The sequence below is a fragment of the Ylistrum balloti genome, unplaced genomic scaffold, assembly GCF_031769215.1.
Source record: "Ylistrum balloti isolate Yb309-2 unplaced genomic scaffold, AGI_CSIRO_Ybal_v1 Utg370454, whole genome shotgun sequence".
In the NCBI taxonomy this organism is placed as follows: Eukaryota; Metazoa; Mollusca; class Bivalvia; order Pectinida; family Pectinidae; genus Ylistrum; species Ylistrum balloti.
This window is the reverse complement of record NW_026782301.1, coordinates 108,596-128,215: the sequence shown is the minus strand read 5'-3', so window position 1 is coordinate 128,215 and position 19,620 is coordinate 108,596. Positions and strand designations below refer to the sequence as shown.

Genomic DNA, 19,620 nt, shown 5'->3' with positions numbered 1-19,620 from the left:
TTTGTGGCAGTGAATACCTAGAATAACACAAGAATTAATATTATTGTCACTTTGATCTAAAATACCTCCCTTACCTAGAATAACACAAGAATTAATATTATTGTCACTTTGACATAAAATACCTCCCTTACCTAGAATAACACAAAAATAAATATTGACATTTGGCATCTTTTTTTCGACTTTTGTTTTACAAAAACATAATAAAGTATTGAGGTAAGTATGATTGTTAATGAAAAATTTCAATTGATCATTGAATCAGATATGGCTAAAGGATTAGATAATTAAATCTGATCATCATCCCATCACTAGACCTTTTGATTGGAATACCTTTAATCAGCCATTTATCACAGTCAATTAATCAAGAATTTTGTATTAAGCCATGCTGAAACAGATGTGTTTTCAATACTTTGTAGACCACCAATATCCTTTGAATTTGAACCTTGTTAAAGGATGTGTCAGATTGTGTTTGTGTCTCTAGCAGAGATCTTCTTTCAAAAACTTAGTATGTATGAACAGTTTGTTTTCAGAAACAGAAAGGTTTCACTTCATCTCATAAAAAGTTATAAATTTCATGACTTTTGTTTTAGTTAAAATGGAAAGTAATTACTTCTTTTTCTGTTCTTCAGGCTTTGTTATCTCGGCACAACCGATTGGAAGAAGAAATCCGAGGGTTCAAGTCTGAAATAATGCGACTAGATGAACTAGCTCAGTTGATGACAAAAGCTGCAAGTGAACATAATGTTAGTATGAAATTCTACAGAATATATTTTATAGTTGACAATTACTTGTTCATCCTTTTTTGTGTAAGTTTAGTTTGCTGTTGAGTTATGCATGGCTGTTTCATAAGAAAAAGATGTGATTGTGTTAATGTCACATTATGTTCTTCCTTACAGATTTCTCCGGAAAAGTTCATGCCGCAAGAAAATGGAAAGAACTCAGACGAGGAAGAACTTGTAGAAGAACTGGTTGAGGTTCCTCATGAAATTGAGGTTGAAGAGGTTGTTGAAAGGGAGGTTATTCAAGATGTTGTAGAAACTAGAAAAATTCCACAAGTCAAAGCTATGTATGCCTACAAAGGACAGGGAATGAAAGTTGACAAAGGGGAGGTAAGTCTCAGTTAAATTGCAAAATTTTTAAGTTATTGTAAACTTTCAGTCAGTTTGCATTTGCAGATAGTTCAAACATGTTATTAGTTCAATAAACCAACAGTTTTCTGTCCAGTGATAATTTTGAATTGTTCCCTTGGACCGTAGAGAGGATACATATGTACGCATGTTCAGTATTTGTCATCTTTCTGGCAACTTCATTTCTCAAACGATTTTAATCAAACATCACATATTGGTCAAGTGTCATAATACCTTGAAAGAGTTCATGTTTTTAGTATGCCAGGGTCATCGTTACTATTTATAGAAAATCTTAAATACAACACAACTCTATTATAAATGGGAGCGCTGGAATTTCAGTCATTTCTGGTGCCTTGTTTGACTACAGTTGGATCGTTCTTTTGAGGCTGTAGGTCTGTTTAATTATGAATAGGGTTTTCTATGACTAATTCATAGAATGCCTCTTGACTGCACATGACATGGTCATGTGATTGTCATGTGACTGGTTTTGCTTTTGTACTGCCATAATTATGAAATATACCGGTCTTTAGTTTAGTTGAGACTTGAGAGTGTTAGACAGGTTATAGTGCCCAACTTTGTGTGACTACCTTGTGTCTGCATAACAATTAAATACTCTCACATAGTAAACATCAACACATTTACAATGTTACGGTGTTTTATTTAATTGATGGGAAAAATACAAATACTAGCTGTACAGTCTATAAGGATATATATACATATAAAAACATACAGTTGTGAGATAGCATAACTTAACATGGTGTGTGCAATGTCTGCATTATGTGCATCAATGTCTACATGATATGAATAGATTTTTGCATGATAGGAAATCTGAGCAAAATTTGACACTTTGAGACAAAATTTGGATAAGTCATGGTACCTTGAATTATGAGATCACAAGTTCTGACTGTACTTCCTAATTAGCCATTAAAGTTTGGACACAAAACACCTATCAGATATAGACTAAATAGTTCTACACTCTCAGGATACACTTTATATACATTATACATAGAAACATTAAAAGGGACTTTGTTGTCAGCTATAAATCATTCAGAATCTTAAACATCCAAATAGGAATTTTATTTACAATCCTTCAGTACTATACTCATTTTTCAATCATTTTGTACAGAAAAAATATATGTTTAGGTAAGAAGTGATGTGTTAGTTACTAGGTAGCCCTAGCTGGTACAGACCTGTCACCTGCTATCAAATATCAATATATAGGCGATTTTGTTGTCTAAGACACACCACTCCTGACTTTCTGATGTGTGAAATCCATGACCTTAATGATGGATCAACACTTACATGACTACGGTTGCTATTTAGTCATTACTATACCAGTTTTCCATTGAATTTTCAGTCTGTTATATTAACCATTTTTACAAGATACACATAATGTGTGATCCTATTTCAGAGTTGTGTGCTAGATATGCTTATCTTTTGTGTGTCAGTGAATAATATTATTAGCCCACGACCATCAGAGCAAATATCCCTCTGTTCGTTGTCGGTCATCCCTAAACAATAGTTGTTATCTCTATTTTGTTCCCATAGTCATAGTTGTTTACAATATTTGTTATATTCTAGGTATTTTATTTCTTTCCGTTTTCAAGGGCGAGATAAACAAAAAATATACATGCATTGAAAAATGACATATTTAGACAATTTACAACATGGTCATACAGATATCACGGATGGTTAGGTTTTAGGGGTACATCAGAGACATGAAGATTATCATATAAAATAAGCATACATACAATACTTACAGATTTTGTTCTGTTGAAACTTGTCTTGAATTTCTAGTTTTTGCAAACCTTAACTTTGTTCTAAGACTCCTTTCATAAAATCTCACAGGAAATGAAAACTCAACTACAAACATATCTATTATTCTCATCCTTTCAGTAAAACAGAATATTGTTTGCACCTTGTTTAATTTAGTTCTAGCTATAGTAACAGAAATCTGATGACCTTATATTTCTAAAACTGATCTCTCTTACATAGGTAAACATATTTTGTAAACACTTCCTGATGTAAAATCTTTTAAGACATACATTACCAGAGAAACCAATAGGCCATGTTAAAACTCTTAAAATTTTTAACCATCAAAGAAACTTGAACAGATTTTTTTAAAAAGTTTGTAAATAACAGTGAGCAATATGACCTTACACCAATGACGATGAGGTTTGATGTTTGTGAGCTTACATATGTACACTGACAATATCTACCAAGAGTCCACTCATCTCATGAGCTTGGAGGAAGGAATCTTATAGAAATTATGGCATTGCATATCAGGAATCCTAAATTTTCAGTTCAGACTTGAAACATGTGGCTAGATTTCAATTGCTTACATTTTTTCTTGCCATGAGTTCATCAATTCTACATTGCATTTATCAGTTTAAATATATTATATACTACGTTTGAGTGGATGGAAAGACCCATGCGTATACTGACAAACATGTAATGATTACCTGTAATGTAAGCTTTATCACTGCACTGTGTGATCTGTCAGTTCATTCGTAATTGTCATCATTGGGTTCAGAATCTTCTTTAGAATTAGTTTGTATGAGTACTTAAAATCCTTACGCAGGAGCCCATAGATTAATGGATTAACAGCACTGGAGCAGTACCCAACCAAACTAGCCAGGGTGTTAATACGCCCTGGTACAAAACTGGTGTCTGGGACGATGACCTTGATGAGTTTGGTGACACTGAATGGTGTCATACACACAAAATAGGCCATCACAACCACAAGCAGACTGTTGACGGCTTTATTACTTTGGCTGTAGTTGGATTTCCTTGTGGCATTTAATTCATTAAAAGGTTGCAAAGTTCTTGATGCACGTCTGACCTCTCGGACCACAAGAAAGTAGTTTACCACCAGAGCCATTCCTGGTAGGAAAAAACAAAGTAGGAATGCTGTAACTACATAATAAATGGCTTGCTTTTTCTCCTGCTGCCATTCTATGGCACACACAGCTTCCCAATAATCATATTGTATCCAGTGTAATATTACAGGAACCAGAGAAAATACTATTCCCTGCATCCATGAATAGGCTATGGCAATACCAACCTTGTTCCTGCTAATCCACATGGGATAGGTCATTGGGTGAATAATGGCTTGGTAACGGTCAAAACTGATGAAACATAGTGTAAGCATTGAGGTGATGATGAGACAGTAGTTGATAGCACATACGGTGGAACATAAACCATGTCCAAACATCCAACGGTCAGATATCACGGAGCAGAATGAACTAACGATTACAATTAAACCGTTAGTTAGGTCTGTTACAGCCAGGTTTACAATCAGGAAACTAGACTTTTCTTCTCTTAAATGTCTGTTCAGCATGACTGCCAATATTACTGCAATATTTCCAAATACTGATGCTATGATTAATATAAAAAGAAATATTGCAGAAAGCGCTATTTCCACTGTGGATCGAAAATCTTCTTGTCCCATGTTATAGTCCTTAGTAATATTGACCGCTGTCATAGTGACCACTGTCTTGAGTCGTTCCACCTGTTAATTCTCCTTCCTTAGAACTCGTCATAAAATCCACCTTGATGATTAGTACCTTTATAAGTAATTAATTACTTCAAAGCTTCAGTGTTGATGAATGTGTAATCACAAAATAAATCAGATCTTATGGGAGGGTACTGTACTTAATCAGCTTGTGCTGTTTACTACAAAGGTGTAACAATCACTTCATTCTGAATTCTAGACTATATAATGCTGATGATATACATGGAATAAAATCCTTGAACAAGGAAGAAAAAATGTTTCCTGTGATCAGTGATTCTTTATGGTAATGATAGGAAAGAACCTTACTGTGCCATCCTGTGCCATTCTTTCCCCTCAGTGGCCATGGTTATGTCTCCTAGTCCTCTGTCATTATCCTGATTAGGCATATCTGTAGATAAATGCACATAGTTATTGATCCAGAAGTCTGTTAAAAGTTGAGGTTTAAAGTGTTATTTTTTGCACATAAAAGACATCAGCATGTTACAGCTGATTGTAAACCACATCGTTGTGATACTGTAGATTGTAAACCACATCAGTGATACAGTAGATTGTAAACCACATCAGTGATACAGTAGATTGTAAACCACATCAGTGATACTGTAGATTGTAAACCACATCAGTGATACAGTAGATTGTAAACCACATCAGTGATACAGTAGATTGTAAACCATATCATTGTGATACTGTAGATTGTAAACCACATCAGTGATAGAGTAGATTGTAAACCGCATCAGTGATACAGTAGATTGTAAACCACATCAGTGATACAGTAGATTGTAAACCGCATCAGTGATACAGTAGATTGTAAACCACATCGTTGTGATACTGTAGATTGTAAACCACATCAGTGATACAGTAGATTGTAAACCACATCAGTGATACAGTAGATTGTAAACCACATCAGTGATACTGTAGATTGTAAACCACATCAGTGATACAGTAGATTGTAAACCACATCAGTGATACAGTAGATTGTAAACCATATCGTTGTGATACTGTAGATTGTAAACCACATCAGTGATACAGTAGATTGTAAACCACATCAGTGATACAGTAGATTGTAAACCACATCGTTGTGATACTGTAGATTGTAAACCACATCAGTGATACAGTAGATTGTAAACCACATCAGTGATACAGTAGATTGTAAACCACATCAGTGATACTGTAGATTGTAAACCACATCAGTGATACAGTAGATTGTAAACCACATCAGTGATACAGTAGATTGTAAACCATATCGTTGTGATACTGTAGATTGTAAACCACATCAGTGATAGAGTAGATTGTAAACCGCATCAGTGATACAGTAGATTGTAAACCACATCAGTGATACAGTAGATTGTAAACCGCATCAGTGATACAGTAGATTGTAAACCACATCGTTGTGATAAAGTAGATTGTAAACCACATTGTTGTGATACAGTAGATTGTAAACCACATCAGTAATAAAGTAGATTGTAAACCACATCAGTGATTCTGTAGATTGTAAACCACATCGTTGTGATACAGTAGATTGTAAACCACATCAGTAATACAGTAGATTGTAAACCACATCAGTAATAAAGTAGATTGTAAACCGCATCAGTGATACAGTAGATTGTAAACCACATCAGTGATACAGTAGATTGTAAACCACATCAGTAATAAAGTAGATTGTAAACCACATCAGTGATACAGTAGATTGTAAACCACATCGTTGTGATACAGTAGATTGTAAACCACATCGTTGTGATACAGTAGATTGTAAACCACATCAGTGATACAGTAGATTGTAAACCACATCAGTGATAGAGTAGATTGTAAACCGCATCAGTGATACAGTAGATTGTAAACCACATCAGTGATACAGTAGATTGTAAACCACATCAGTAATAAAGTAGATTGTAAACCACATCAGTGATACAGTAGATTGTAAACCACATCGTTGTGATACAGTAGATTGTAAACCACATCAGTGATACAGTAGATTGTAAACCACATCGTTGTGATACAGTAGATTGTAAACCACATCAGTGATACAGTAGATTGTAAACCACATCAGTGATTCTGTAGATTGTAAACCACATCAGTGATACAGTAGATTGTAAACCACATCGTTGTGATACAGTAGATTGTAAACCACATCAGTGATACAGTAGATTGTAAACCACATCGTTGTGATACAGTAGATTGTAAACCACATCAGTGATACAGTAGATTGTAAACCACATCAGTGATTCTGTAGATTGTAAACCACATCAGTGATACAGTAGATTGTAAACCACATCGTTGTGATACAGTAGATTGTAAACCACATCAGTGATACAGTAGATTGTAAACCACATCGTTGTGATACAGTAGATTGTAAACCACATCAGTGATACAGTAGATTGTAAACCACATCAGTGATACAGTAGATTGTAAACCGCATCAGTGATACAGTAGATTGTAAACCACATCAGTGATACAGTAGATTGTAAACCACATCAGTGATACAGTAGATTGTAAACCACATCAGTGATACAGTAGATTGTAAACCACATCAGTGATACAGTAGATTGTAAACCGCATCAGTGATACAGTAGATTGTAAACCACATCAGTGATACAGTAGATTGTAAACCACATCAGTGATTCTGTAGATTGTAAACCACATCAGTGATACAGTAGATTGTAAACCACATCGTTGTGATACAGTAGATTGTAAACCACATCAGTGATACAGTAGATTGTAAACCACATCGTTGTGATACAGTAGATTGTAAACCACATCAGTGATACAGTAGATTGTAAACCACATCAGTGATACAGTAGATTGTAAACCGCATCAGTGATACAGTAGATTGTAAACCACATCAGTGATACAGTAGATTGTAAACCACATCAGTGATACAGTAGATTGTAAACCGCATCAGTGATACAGTAGATTGTAAACCACATTGTTGTGATACAGTAGATTGTAAACCACATCGTTGTGATACAGTAGATTGTAAACCACATCGTTGTGATACAGTAGATTGTAAACCACATCAGTGATAGAGTAGATTGTAAACCACATCAGTGATACAGTAGATTGTAAACCACATCAGTGATACAGTAGATTGTAAACCACATCAGTGATACAGTAGATTGTAAACCACATCAGTGATAGAGTAGATTGTAAACCGCATCAGTGATACAGTAGATTGTAAACCACATCAGTGATACAGTAGATTGTAAACCACATCAGTAATAAAGTAGATTGTAAACCACATCAGTGATACAGTAGATTGTAAACCACATCGTTGTGATACAGTAGATTGTAAACCACATCAGTGATACAGTAGATTGTAAACCACATCGTTGTGATACAGTAGATTGTAAACCACATCGTTGTGATACAGTAGATTGTAAACCACATCAGTGATACAGTAGATTGTAAACCACATCAGTGATACAGTAGATTGTAAACCACATCAGTGATACAGTAGATTGTAAACCACATCGTTGTGATACAGTAGATTGTAAACCACATCGTTGTGATACAGTAGATTGTAAACCACATCAGTGATACAGTAGATTGTAAACCACATCAGTGATACAGTAGATTGTAAACCACATCGTTGTGATACAGTAGATTGTAAACCACATCAGTGATACAGTAGATTGTAAACCACATCGTTGTGATACAGTAGATTGTAAACCACATCAGTGATAGAGTAGATTGTAAACCGCATCAGTGATACAGTAGATTGTAAACCACATCGTTGTGATACAGTAGATTGTAAACCACATCAGTGATACAGTAGATTGTAAACCGCATCAGTGATACAGTAGATTGTAAACCACATCAGTGATACAGTAGATTGTAAACCACATCAGTGATAGAGTAGATTGTAAACCATATCGTTGTGATACAGTAGATTGTAAACCACATCAGTGATACAGTAGATTGTAAACCACATCGTTGTGATACAGTAGATTGTAAACCACATCGTTGTGATACAGTAGATTGTAAACCACATCAGTGATACAGTAGATTGTAAACCACATCAGTGATAGAGTAGATTGTAAACCGCATCAGTGATACAGTAGATTGTAAACCACATCAGTGATACAGTAGATTGTAAACCACATCAGTAATAAAGTAGATTGTAAACCACATCAGTGATACAGTAGATTGTAAACCACATCGTTGTGATACAGTAGATTGTAAACCACATCAGTGATACAGTAGATTGTAAACCACATCGTTGTGATACAGTAGATTGTAAACCACATCAGTGATACAGTAGATTGTAAACCACATCAGTGATACAGTAGATTGTAAACCACATCAGTGATACAGTAGATTGTAAACCACATCAGTGATTCTGTAGATTGTAAACCACATCGTTGTGATACAGTAGATTGTAAACCACATCGTTGTGATACAGTAGATTGTAAACCACATCGTTGTGATACAGTAGATTGTAAACCACATCAGTGATACTGTAGATTGTAAACCACATCAGTAATAAAGTAGATTGTAAACCACATCAGTGATACAGTAGATTGTAAACCACATCGTTGTGATACAGTAGATTGTAAACCACATCGTTGTGATACAGTAGATTGTAAACCACATCGTTGTGATACAGTAGATTGTAAACCACATCGTTGTGATACAGTAGATTGTAAACCACATCGTTGTGATACAGTAGATTGTAAACCACATCGTTGTGATACAGTAGATTGTAAACCACATCGTTGTGATACAGTAGATTGTAAACCACATCAGTGATACAGTAGATTGTAAACCACATCGTTGTGATACAGTAGATTGTAAACCACATCGTTGTGATACAGTAGATTGTAAACCACATCGTTGTGATACAGTAGATTGTAAACCACATCAGTGATACAGTAGATTGTAAACCACATCAGTGATACAGTAGATTGTAAACCACATCGTTGTGATACAGTAGATTGTAAACCACATCGTTGTGATACAGTAGATTGTAAACCACATCAGTGATACAGTAGATTGTAAACCACATCGTTGTGATACAGTAGATTGTAAACCACATCAGTGATACAGTAGATTGTAAACCACATCGTTGTGATACAGTAGATTGTAAACCACATCGTTGTGATACAGTAGATTGTAAACCACATCAGTAATAAAGTAGATTGTAAACCACATCAGTAATAAAGTAGATTGTAAACCACATCAGTGATACAGTAGATTGTAAACCACATCGTTGTGATACAGTAGATTGTAAACCACATCGTTGTGATACAGTAGATTGTAAACCACATCAGTGATACAGTAGATTGTAAACCACATCGTTGTGATACAGTAGATTGTAAACCACATCAGTGATACAGTAGATTGTAAACCACATCAGTGATACAGTAGATTGTAAACCACATCAGTGATACAGTAGATTGTAAACCACATCGTTGTGATACAGTAGATTGTAAACCACATCGTTGTGATACAGTAGATTGTAAACCACATCAGTAATAAAGTAGATTGTAAACCACATCAGTGATACAGTAGATTGTAAACCACATCGTTGTGATACAGTAGATTGTAAACCACATCAGTGATACAGTAGATTGTAAACCACATCAGTAATAAAGTAGATTGTAAACCACATCAGTGATACAGTAGATTGTAAACCACATCGTTGTGATACAGTAGATTGTAAACCACATCGTTGTGATACAGTAGATTGTAAACCACATCGTTGTGATACAGTAGATTGTAAACCGCATCAGTGATACAGTAGATTGTAAACCACATCAGTAATAAAGTAGATTGTAAACCACATCAGTGATACAGTAGATTGTAAACCACATCAGTAATAAAGTAGATTGTAAACCACATCAGTGATACAGTAGATTGTAAACCACATCAATGATACAGTAGATTGTAAACCACATCAGTGATAGAGTAGATTGTAAACCGCATCAGTGATACAGTAGATTGTAAACCACATCAGTGATACAGTAGATTGTAAACCACATCAGTAATAAAGTAGATTGTAAACCACATCAGTGATACAGTAGATTGTAAACCACATCGTTGTGATACAGTAGATTGTAAACCACATCAGTGATACAGTAGATTGTAAACCACATCGTTGTGATACAGTAGATTGTAAACCACATCGTTGTGATACAGTAGATTGTAAACCACATCAGTGATACAGTAGATTGTAAACCACATCAGTGATACAGTAGATTGTAAACCACATCGTTGTGATACAGTAGATTGTAAACCACATCAGTGATTCTGTAGATTGTAAACCACATCAGTGATACAGTAGATTGTAAACCACATCGTTGTGATACAGTAGATTGTAAACCACATCAGTGATACAGTAGATTGTAAACCACATCGTTGTGATACAGTAGATTGTAAACCACATTGTTGTGATACAGTAGATTGTAAACCACATCAGTGATACAGTAGATTGTAAACCACATTGTTGTGATACAGTAGATTGTAAACCACATCAGTGATACAGTAGATTGTAAACCACATCAGTGATACAGTAGATTGTAAACCACATTGTTGTGATACAGTAGATTGTAAACCACATCAGTGATACAGTAGATTGTAAACCACATTGTTGTGATACAGTAGATTGTAAACCACATCAGTGATACAGTAGATTGTAAACCACATCAGTGATACAGTAGATTGTAAACCACATTGTTGTGATACAGTAGATTGTAAACCACATCAGTGATACAGTAGATTGTAAACCACATTGTTGTGATACAGTAGATTGTAAACCACATCAGTGATACAGTAGATTGTAAACCACATCAGTGATAGAGTAGATTGTAAACCACATTGTTGTGATACAGTAGATTGTAAACCACATCGTTGTGATACAGTAGATTGTAAACCACATCAGTGATACAGTAGATTGTAAACCACATCGTTGTGATACAGTAGATTGTAAACCACATTGTTGTGATACAGTAGATTGTAAACCACATCAGTGATACAGTAGATTGTAAACCACATTGTTGTGATACAGTAGATTGTAAACCACATCGTTGTGATACAGTAGATTGTAAACCACATCAGTGATACAGTAGATTGTAAACCACATCAGTGATACAGTAGATTGTAAACCACATCGTTGTGATACAGTAGATTGTAAACCACATTGTTGTGATACAGTAGATTGTAAACCACATCAGTAATAAAGTAGATTGTAAACCACATCAGACATACAGTAGATTGTAAACCACATCGTTGTGATACTGTAGATTGTAAACCACATCAGTGATACAGTAGATTGTAAACCACATCAGTGATACAGTAGATTGTAAACCACATCGTTGTGATACAGTAGATTGTAAACCACATCGTTGTGATACAGTAGATTGTAAACCACATCGTTGTGATACAGTAGATTGTAAACCACATCAGTGATACAGTAGATTGTAAACCACATCGTTGTGATACAGTAGATTGTAAACCACACTGGCATGGTTCAGCAAACTTTAGCTTGTTTTTGACATGTTTATTCTAATAAATAAGTTTTCAGGTCTGATCTTGCCGAAGATGTAGAATAGATTTAAATTAGACATTTAAAGACATATTATGAATAATTCTGCTAGAAACATTGTGAAAAATATGTTTTGTTGATGCAATATGTTGTTGTTCCAATAATTTTATAGGAGGTATGTAGTGTTAACCATCTTCATTGGATCCATTTCAAATGGAAACTTTAATGGCAGTTAATGGAAAGGGAGCCAATAATTGGATCAACGACTGTAAATATATGACAAGTCATATCTACACTGTTCTTAATTCTCCTTGATTCTAAAATAGTTTGGTAATACTTGTAGTATATAAGCCATATCATCATTGAAATAGATATTATTATTTAGGTCTGTCTCAGTGCTGAGTTAAAACAATATTGAATATAATATTACTAAGAAAGGTATAACATTTATTTAAAAAAACTTATCAGTTATAACTGTTTAATATATATATATATAAATAAGTTATAACTATATAATATAGATATTAAGTTATAACTGTATAATATAGATATTAAGTTATAACTGTATAATATAGATATTAAGTTATAACTGTATAATATAGATATTAAGTTATAACTGTATAATATAGATATTAAGTTATAACTATATAATATAGATATTAAGTTATAACTATATAATATAGATATTAAGTTATAACTATATAACATATATTAATAAGTTATTAAGTATAAAAATAAACATAAAAAATGAGATCATGATTAAATATATTTATTTATCTTTCTCATAATTAACATTTAATGAAATGGACTTGATATATGCACTTGTGCATATTGAATTGTAAAGAAAATTGTATGAAGGCAATAGATTGACAAACCGTTATGTGGAGGAAAAATGTTAATGAAAAAATCTGTTTTTTCTGGTCTTGTAATCTAAATTTTGGTAATGAAACAATCGGTTTTTTTCTAGTCTTGTAATTTAGCCACAGCATAAGCCAATATTTATGGTGATTGATATTAGATATATGTAAGCTTAGTGATGAAGGCTGAAATGAAATGTTGTTAGCATGGTTACTCACTTCATGTTTGTAATAAAGTCAGCTTGGCTCCAATCAATGGGTAAATTTCTTACTTATAACTGCACAGATGTATATCTCCACACTTTGTTGGAAATCAGACTACTCTTTTCTCATAAATTCAGTCCAACTGATAGGCCAGTCTTAGTCTTGTAATTCCATTTCTGATCAGAGGTTGATAAACTGAATTGTGACATCAGCATAACATTAATATGGTAGTGTCAATAACAAGCTACATGTCTGCACATCAAATATCAACAGGCATGCTATTGATGTCATACATTGTTGCTTTTATCATTATGAGAGGGATGAAAGGTTGTTGATGATGAACAGGGTTACCATCGTCTCTCAATAAGTGCTTAATTAGTGTTGTTGTATTGTTATCTAGAGTGCTGTCTGTTGAAGGAGCTACTGTTTGGGTCATGTTGAATTCTAAACAGATAGAAAATAGATACAATATACATCAGATTCAGGTTTTTTTTTTACTTCATTTACCTGTAAGTAATGCGAACAATAGATAGTATACAACTGTATTATAATTGATGCAATGTGAAATGAAACTGGGTTTGTCAAGAAGGCATTAAAATTGGTTTTCTTGCTGTCTCTACAGGATTAGAAGGCATTAAAATTAATTTTCTCGCTGTCTCTACAGGATTAGAAGGCATTGATCTTTGCAGTGTTGTTAGTTAATGCCTTTTTGTTCCTGAAATTGTATAGATAACAAATAATCTCTATATAATTTAACAGTTATAATATTTAATGTGGGTAACTAACCAGAAATAATATTTAATGAGTGTAACTAACCAGAAATAAAATTTAATGGGGTAACTAACCAGAAATAATATTTAATGTGAGTAACTAACCAGAAATAATATTTAATGTGAGTAACTAACCAGAAATAATATTTAATGAGTGTAACTAATCAGAAATAATATTTAATGTGGGTAACTAATCAGAAATAATATTTAATGGGGTAACTAACCAGAAATAATATTTAATGTGGGTAACTAACCAGAAATGATATTTAATGGGGTAACTAACCAGAAATAATATTTAATGTGGGTAACTAACCAGAAATAATATTTAAAGGGGTAACTAACCAGAAATAATATTTAATGTGAGTAACTAACCAGAAATAATATTTAATGGGGTAACTAACCAGAAATAATATTTAATGTGAGTAACTAACCAGAAATAATATTTAATGGGGTAACTAACAAGAAATAATATTTAATGGGGTAACCAACCAGAAATAATATTTAATGGGGTAACTAACCAGAAATATTATTTAATGGGGTAACTAACCAGAAATAATATTTAATGTGAGTAACTAACCAGAAATAATATTTAATGGGGTAACTAACCAGAAATATTATTTAATGGGGTAACTAACCAGAAATAATATTTACTGTGAGTAACTAACCAGAAATAATATTTAAAGGGGTAACTAACCAGAAATAATATTTAATGTGAATAACTAACCAGAAATAATATTTAATTGGGTAACTAACCAGAAATAATATTTAATGAGTGTAACTAACCAGAAATAATATTTAATGTGGGTAACTAACCAGAAATAATATTTAAAGGGGTAACTAACCAGAAATAATATTTAATGTGAGTAACTAACCAGAAATAATATTTAATGGGGTAACTAACCAGAAATAATATTTAATGTGAGTAACTAACCAGAAATAATATTTAATGGGGTAACTAACAAGAAATAATATTTAATGGGGTAACCAACCAGAAATAATATTTAATGGGGTAACTAACCAGAAATATTATTTAATGGGGTAACTAACCAGAAATAATATTTAATGGGTAACTAACCACAAATAATATTTAATGGGGTAACTAACAAGAATTAATATTTAATGGGGTAACCAACCAGAAATAATATTTAATGTGGGTAACTAACCAGAAATGATATTTAATGGGGTAACTAACCAGAAATAATATTTAATGTGAGTAACTAACCAGAAATAATATTTAATGGGGTAACTAACAAGAAATAATATTTAATGGGGTAACCAACCAGAAATAATATTTAATGGGGTAACTAACAAGAAATAATATTTAATGGGGTAACCAACCAGAAATAATATTTAATGTGGGTAACTAACCAATTATAATATTTAAAAGGGTAATTGTAGTAACTAACTAGAAATAATACTGTATGTGATAAAGACACTAACTAGTAATAATACTGTATGTGATAAAGACACTAACTAGTAATAATACTGTATGTGATAAAGACAGTCACTAACTAGTAATAATACTGTATGTGATAAAGACACTAACTATTAATAATACTGTATGTGATAAAGACACTAACTAGTAATAATACTGTATGTGATAAAGACACCAACTAGTAATAATACTGTATGTGATAAAGACAGTCACTAACTAGTAATAATACTGTATGTGATAAAGACACTAACTATTAATAATACTGTATGTGATAAAGACACCAACTAGTAATAATACTGTATGTGATAAAGACACTAACTAGTAATAATACTGTATGTGATAAAGACACCAACTAGTAATAATACTGTATGTGATAAAGACACCAACTAGTAATAATACTGTATGTGATAAAGACAGTCACTAACTAGTAATAATACTGTATGTGATAAAGACACTAACTATTAATAATACTGTATGTGATAAAGACACTAACTAGTAATAATACTGTATGTGATAAAGACACTAACTAGTAATAATACTGTATGTGATAAAGACAGTCACTAACTAGTAATAATACTGTTTGTGATAAAGACACTAACTATTAATAATACTGTATGTGATAAAGACACCAACTAGTAATAATACTGTATGTGATAAAGACACCAACTAGTAATAATACTGTATGTGATAAAGACAGTCACTAACTAGTAATAATACTGTATGTGATAAAGACACTAACTAGTATTAATACTGTATGTGATAAAGACACTAACTAGTAATAATACTGTATGTGATAAAGACAGTCACTAACTAGTAATAATACTGTATATGATAAAGACACTAACTAGTAATAATACTGTATATGATAAAGACACTAACTAGTAATAATACTGTATGTGATAAAGACACTAACTAGTAATAATATTGTATGTGATAAAGACACTAACGAGTAATAATACTGTATGTGATAAAAACACTAACTAGTAATAATACTGTATGTGATAAAGACACTAACTAGTAATAATACTGTATGTGATAAAGACACCAACTAGTAATAATACTGTATGTGATAAAGACAATATCTAGTAATAATACTGTATGTGATAAAGACACTAACTAGTAATAATACTGTATGTGATAAAGACACCAACTAGTAATAATACTGTATGTGATAAAGACAATAACTAGTAATAATACTGTATGTGATAAAGACACTAACTAGTATTAATACTGTATGTGATAAAGACACTAGCGAGTAATAATACTGTATGTGATAAAGACAGTCACTAACTAGTAATAATACTGTATGTGATAAAGACACTAACGAGTAATAATACTGTATGTGATAAAGACAGTCACTAACTAGTAATAATACTGTATGTGATAAAGACACTAACTAGTAATAATATTGTATGTGATAAAGACACTAACGAGTAATAATACTGTATGTGATAAAAACACTAACTAGTAATAATACTGTATGTGATAAAGACACTAACTAGTAATAATACTGTATGTGATAAAGACACCAACTAGTAATAATACTGTATGTGATAAAGACAATATCTAGTAATAATACTGTATGTGATAAAGACACTAACTAGTAATAATACTGTATGTGATAAAGACACCAACTAGTAATAATACTGTATGTGATAAAGACACTAACTAGTAATAATACTGTATGTGATAAAGACACATAACTAGTAATAATACTGTATGTGATAAAGACACTAACTAGTAATAATACTGTATGTGATAAAGACACTAACTAGTAATAATACTGTATGTGATAAAGACACTAAGGAGTAATAATACTGTATGTGATAAAGACACTAACTAGTAATAATACTGTATGTGATAAAGACAGTCACTAACTAGTAATAATACTGTATATGATAAAGACACTAACTAGTAATAATACTGTATGTGATAAAGACACTAACTAGTAATAATACTGTATGTGATAAAGACAGTCACTAACTAGTAATAATACTGTATATGATAAAGACACTAACTAGTAATAATACTGTATGTGATAAAGACACTAACTAGTAATAATACTGTATGTGATAAAGACACTAACTAGTAATAATACTGTATGTGATAAAGACACTAACTAGTAATAATACTGTATGTGATAAAGACACTAACTAGTAATAATACTGTATGTGATAAAGACACTAACTATTAATAATACTGTATGTGATAAAGACACAAACTAGTAATAATACTGTATGTGATAAAGACACTAACTATGAATAATACTGTATGTGATAAAGACACCAACTAGTAATAATACTGTATGTGATAAAGACACTAACTAGTAATAATACTGTATGTGATAAAGACAGTCACTAACTAGTAATAATACTATATGTGATAAAGACACTAACTATTAATAATACTGTATGTGATAAAGACAATAACTAGTAATAATACTGTATGTGATAAAGACACTAACTAGTAATAATACTGTATGTGATAAAGACACTAACTAGTAATAATACTGTATGTGATAAAGACACTAACGAGTAATAATACTGTATGTGATAAAGACACTAACTAGTAATAATACTGTATGTGATAAAGACACTAACTAGTAATAATACTGTATGTCATAAAGACACTAACGAGTAATAATACTGTATGTGATAAAGACAGTCACTAACTAGTAATAATACTGTATGTGATAAAGACACCAACTAGTAATAATACTGTATGTGATAAAGACACCAACTAGTAATAATACTGTATGTGATAAAGACACTAACTAGTAATAATACTGTATGTGATAAAGACAATAACTAGTAATAATACTGTATGTGATAAAGACACTAACTAGTAATAATACTGTATGTGATAAAGACACTAACGAGTAATAATACTGTATGTGATAAAGACAGTCACTAACTAGTAATAATACTGTATGTGATAAAGACACTAACTAATATTAATACTGTATGTGATAAAGACACTAACTAGTAATAATACTGTATGTGATAAAGACAGTCACTAACTAGTAATAATACTGTATGTGATAAAGACACTAACTATTGATAATACTGTATGTGATAAAGACACTAACTAGTAATAATACTGTATGTGATAAAGTCAGTCACTAACTAGTAATAATACTGTATGTGATAAAGACACCAACTAGTAATAATATTGTATGTGATAAAGACAATAACTAGTAATAATACTGTATGTGATAAAGACACTAACTAGTAATAATACTGTATGTGATAAAGACACTAACTAGTAATAATACTGTATGTGATAAAGACAGTCACTAACTAGTAATAATACTGTATGTGATAAAGACACTAACTAGTATTAATACTGTATGTGATAAAGACACTAACTAGTAATAATACTGTATGTGATAAAGTCAGTCACTAACTAGTAATAATACTGTATGTGATAAAGACAGTCACTAACTAGTAATAATACTGTATGTGATAAAGTCACTTACTAGTAATAATATTGTATGTGATAAAGACACTAACGAGTAATAATACTGTATGTGATAAAGACAGTCACTAACTAGTAATAATACTGTATGTGATAAAGACACTAACTAGTAATAATACTGTATGTGATAAATACAGTCACTAGTAATAATACTGTATGTGATAAAGACAGTCACTAACTAGTAATAATACTGTATGTGATAAAGACAGTCACTAACTAGTATTAATACTGTATGTGATAAAGACAGTCACTAACTAGTAATAATACTGTATGTGATAAAGACAGTCACTAGTAATAATACTGTATGTGATAAAGACACTAACTAGTAATAATACTGTATGTGATAAAGACAGTCACTAACTAGTAATAATACTGTATGTGATAAAGACACTAACTAGTAATAATACTGTATGTGATAAAGACAGTCACTAACTAGTAATAATACTGTATGTGATAAAGACAGTCACTAGTAATAATTCTGTATGTGATAAAGACACTAACTAGTAATAATACTGTATGTGATAAAGTCACTTACTAGTAATAATATTGTATGTGATAGAGTCAGTTACTAACAAGTAATTATACGTAAGTAACAACTAAATAACTAGTGATTTACTGATTTACGTAATTAATAGAGTAGCTGGAATCATTTAGATAGGTGTAATTAAGGTTCATAAATAAAACACTTTATTTAGATGAATTTTGATTAAAAGATGGATCTTCTCAAAAATTATGTATGAATGTTACTTCTGATCCCGAATC

At 31.9% G+C, this 19,620-nt stretch overlaps 2 protein-coding genes across 2 annotated transcripts in view; one reads left to right on the top strand and one right to left on the bottom strand.

The window, feature by feature from the left end:
• Positions 1-19,620, top strand: part of LOC132555140 (spectrin beta chain, non-erythrocytic 5-like) — a 125,465-nt gene that overhangs the window by 25,208 nt on the left and 80,637 nt on the right. Inside the window, exons 18-19 of the mRNA XM_060219489.1 lie at positions 627-740; positions 894-1,106. Of these exons, the coding sequence (XP_060075472.1) occupies positions 627-740; positions 894-1,106 (327 nt within the window). The remainder of the gene's footprint in view (positions 1-626; positions 741-893; positions 1,107-19,620) is intronic.
• On the bottom strand, positions 3,604-4,575 carry LOC132555144 (5-hydroxytryptamine receptor 1-like). The gene has a single exon (XM_060219492.1). The coding sequence runs from the start codon at positions 4,573-4,575 to the stop codon at positions 3,604-3,606; it is 972 nt and encodes a 323-aa protein (XP_060075475.1).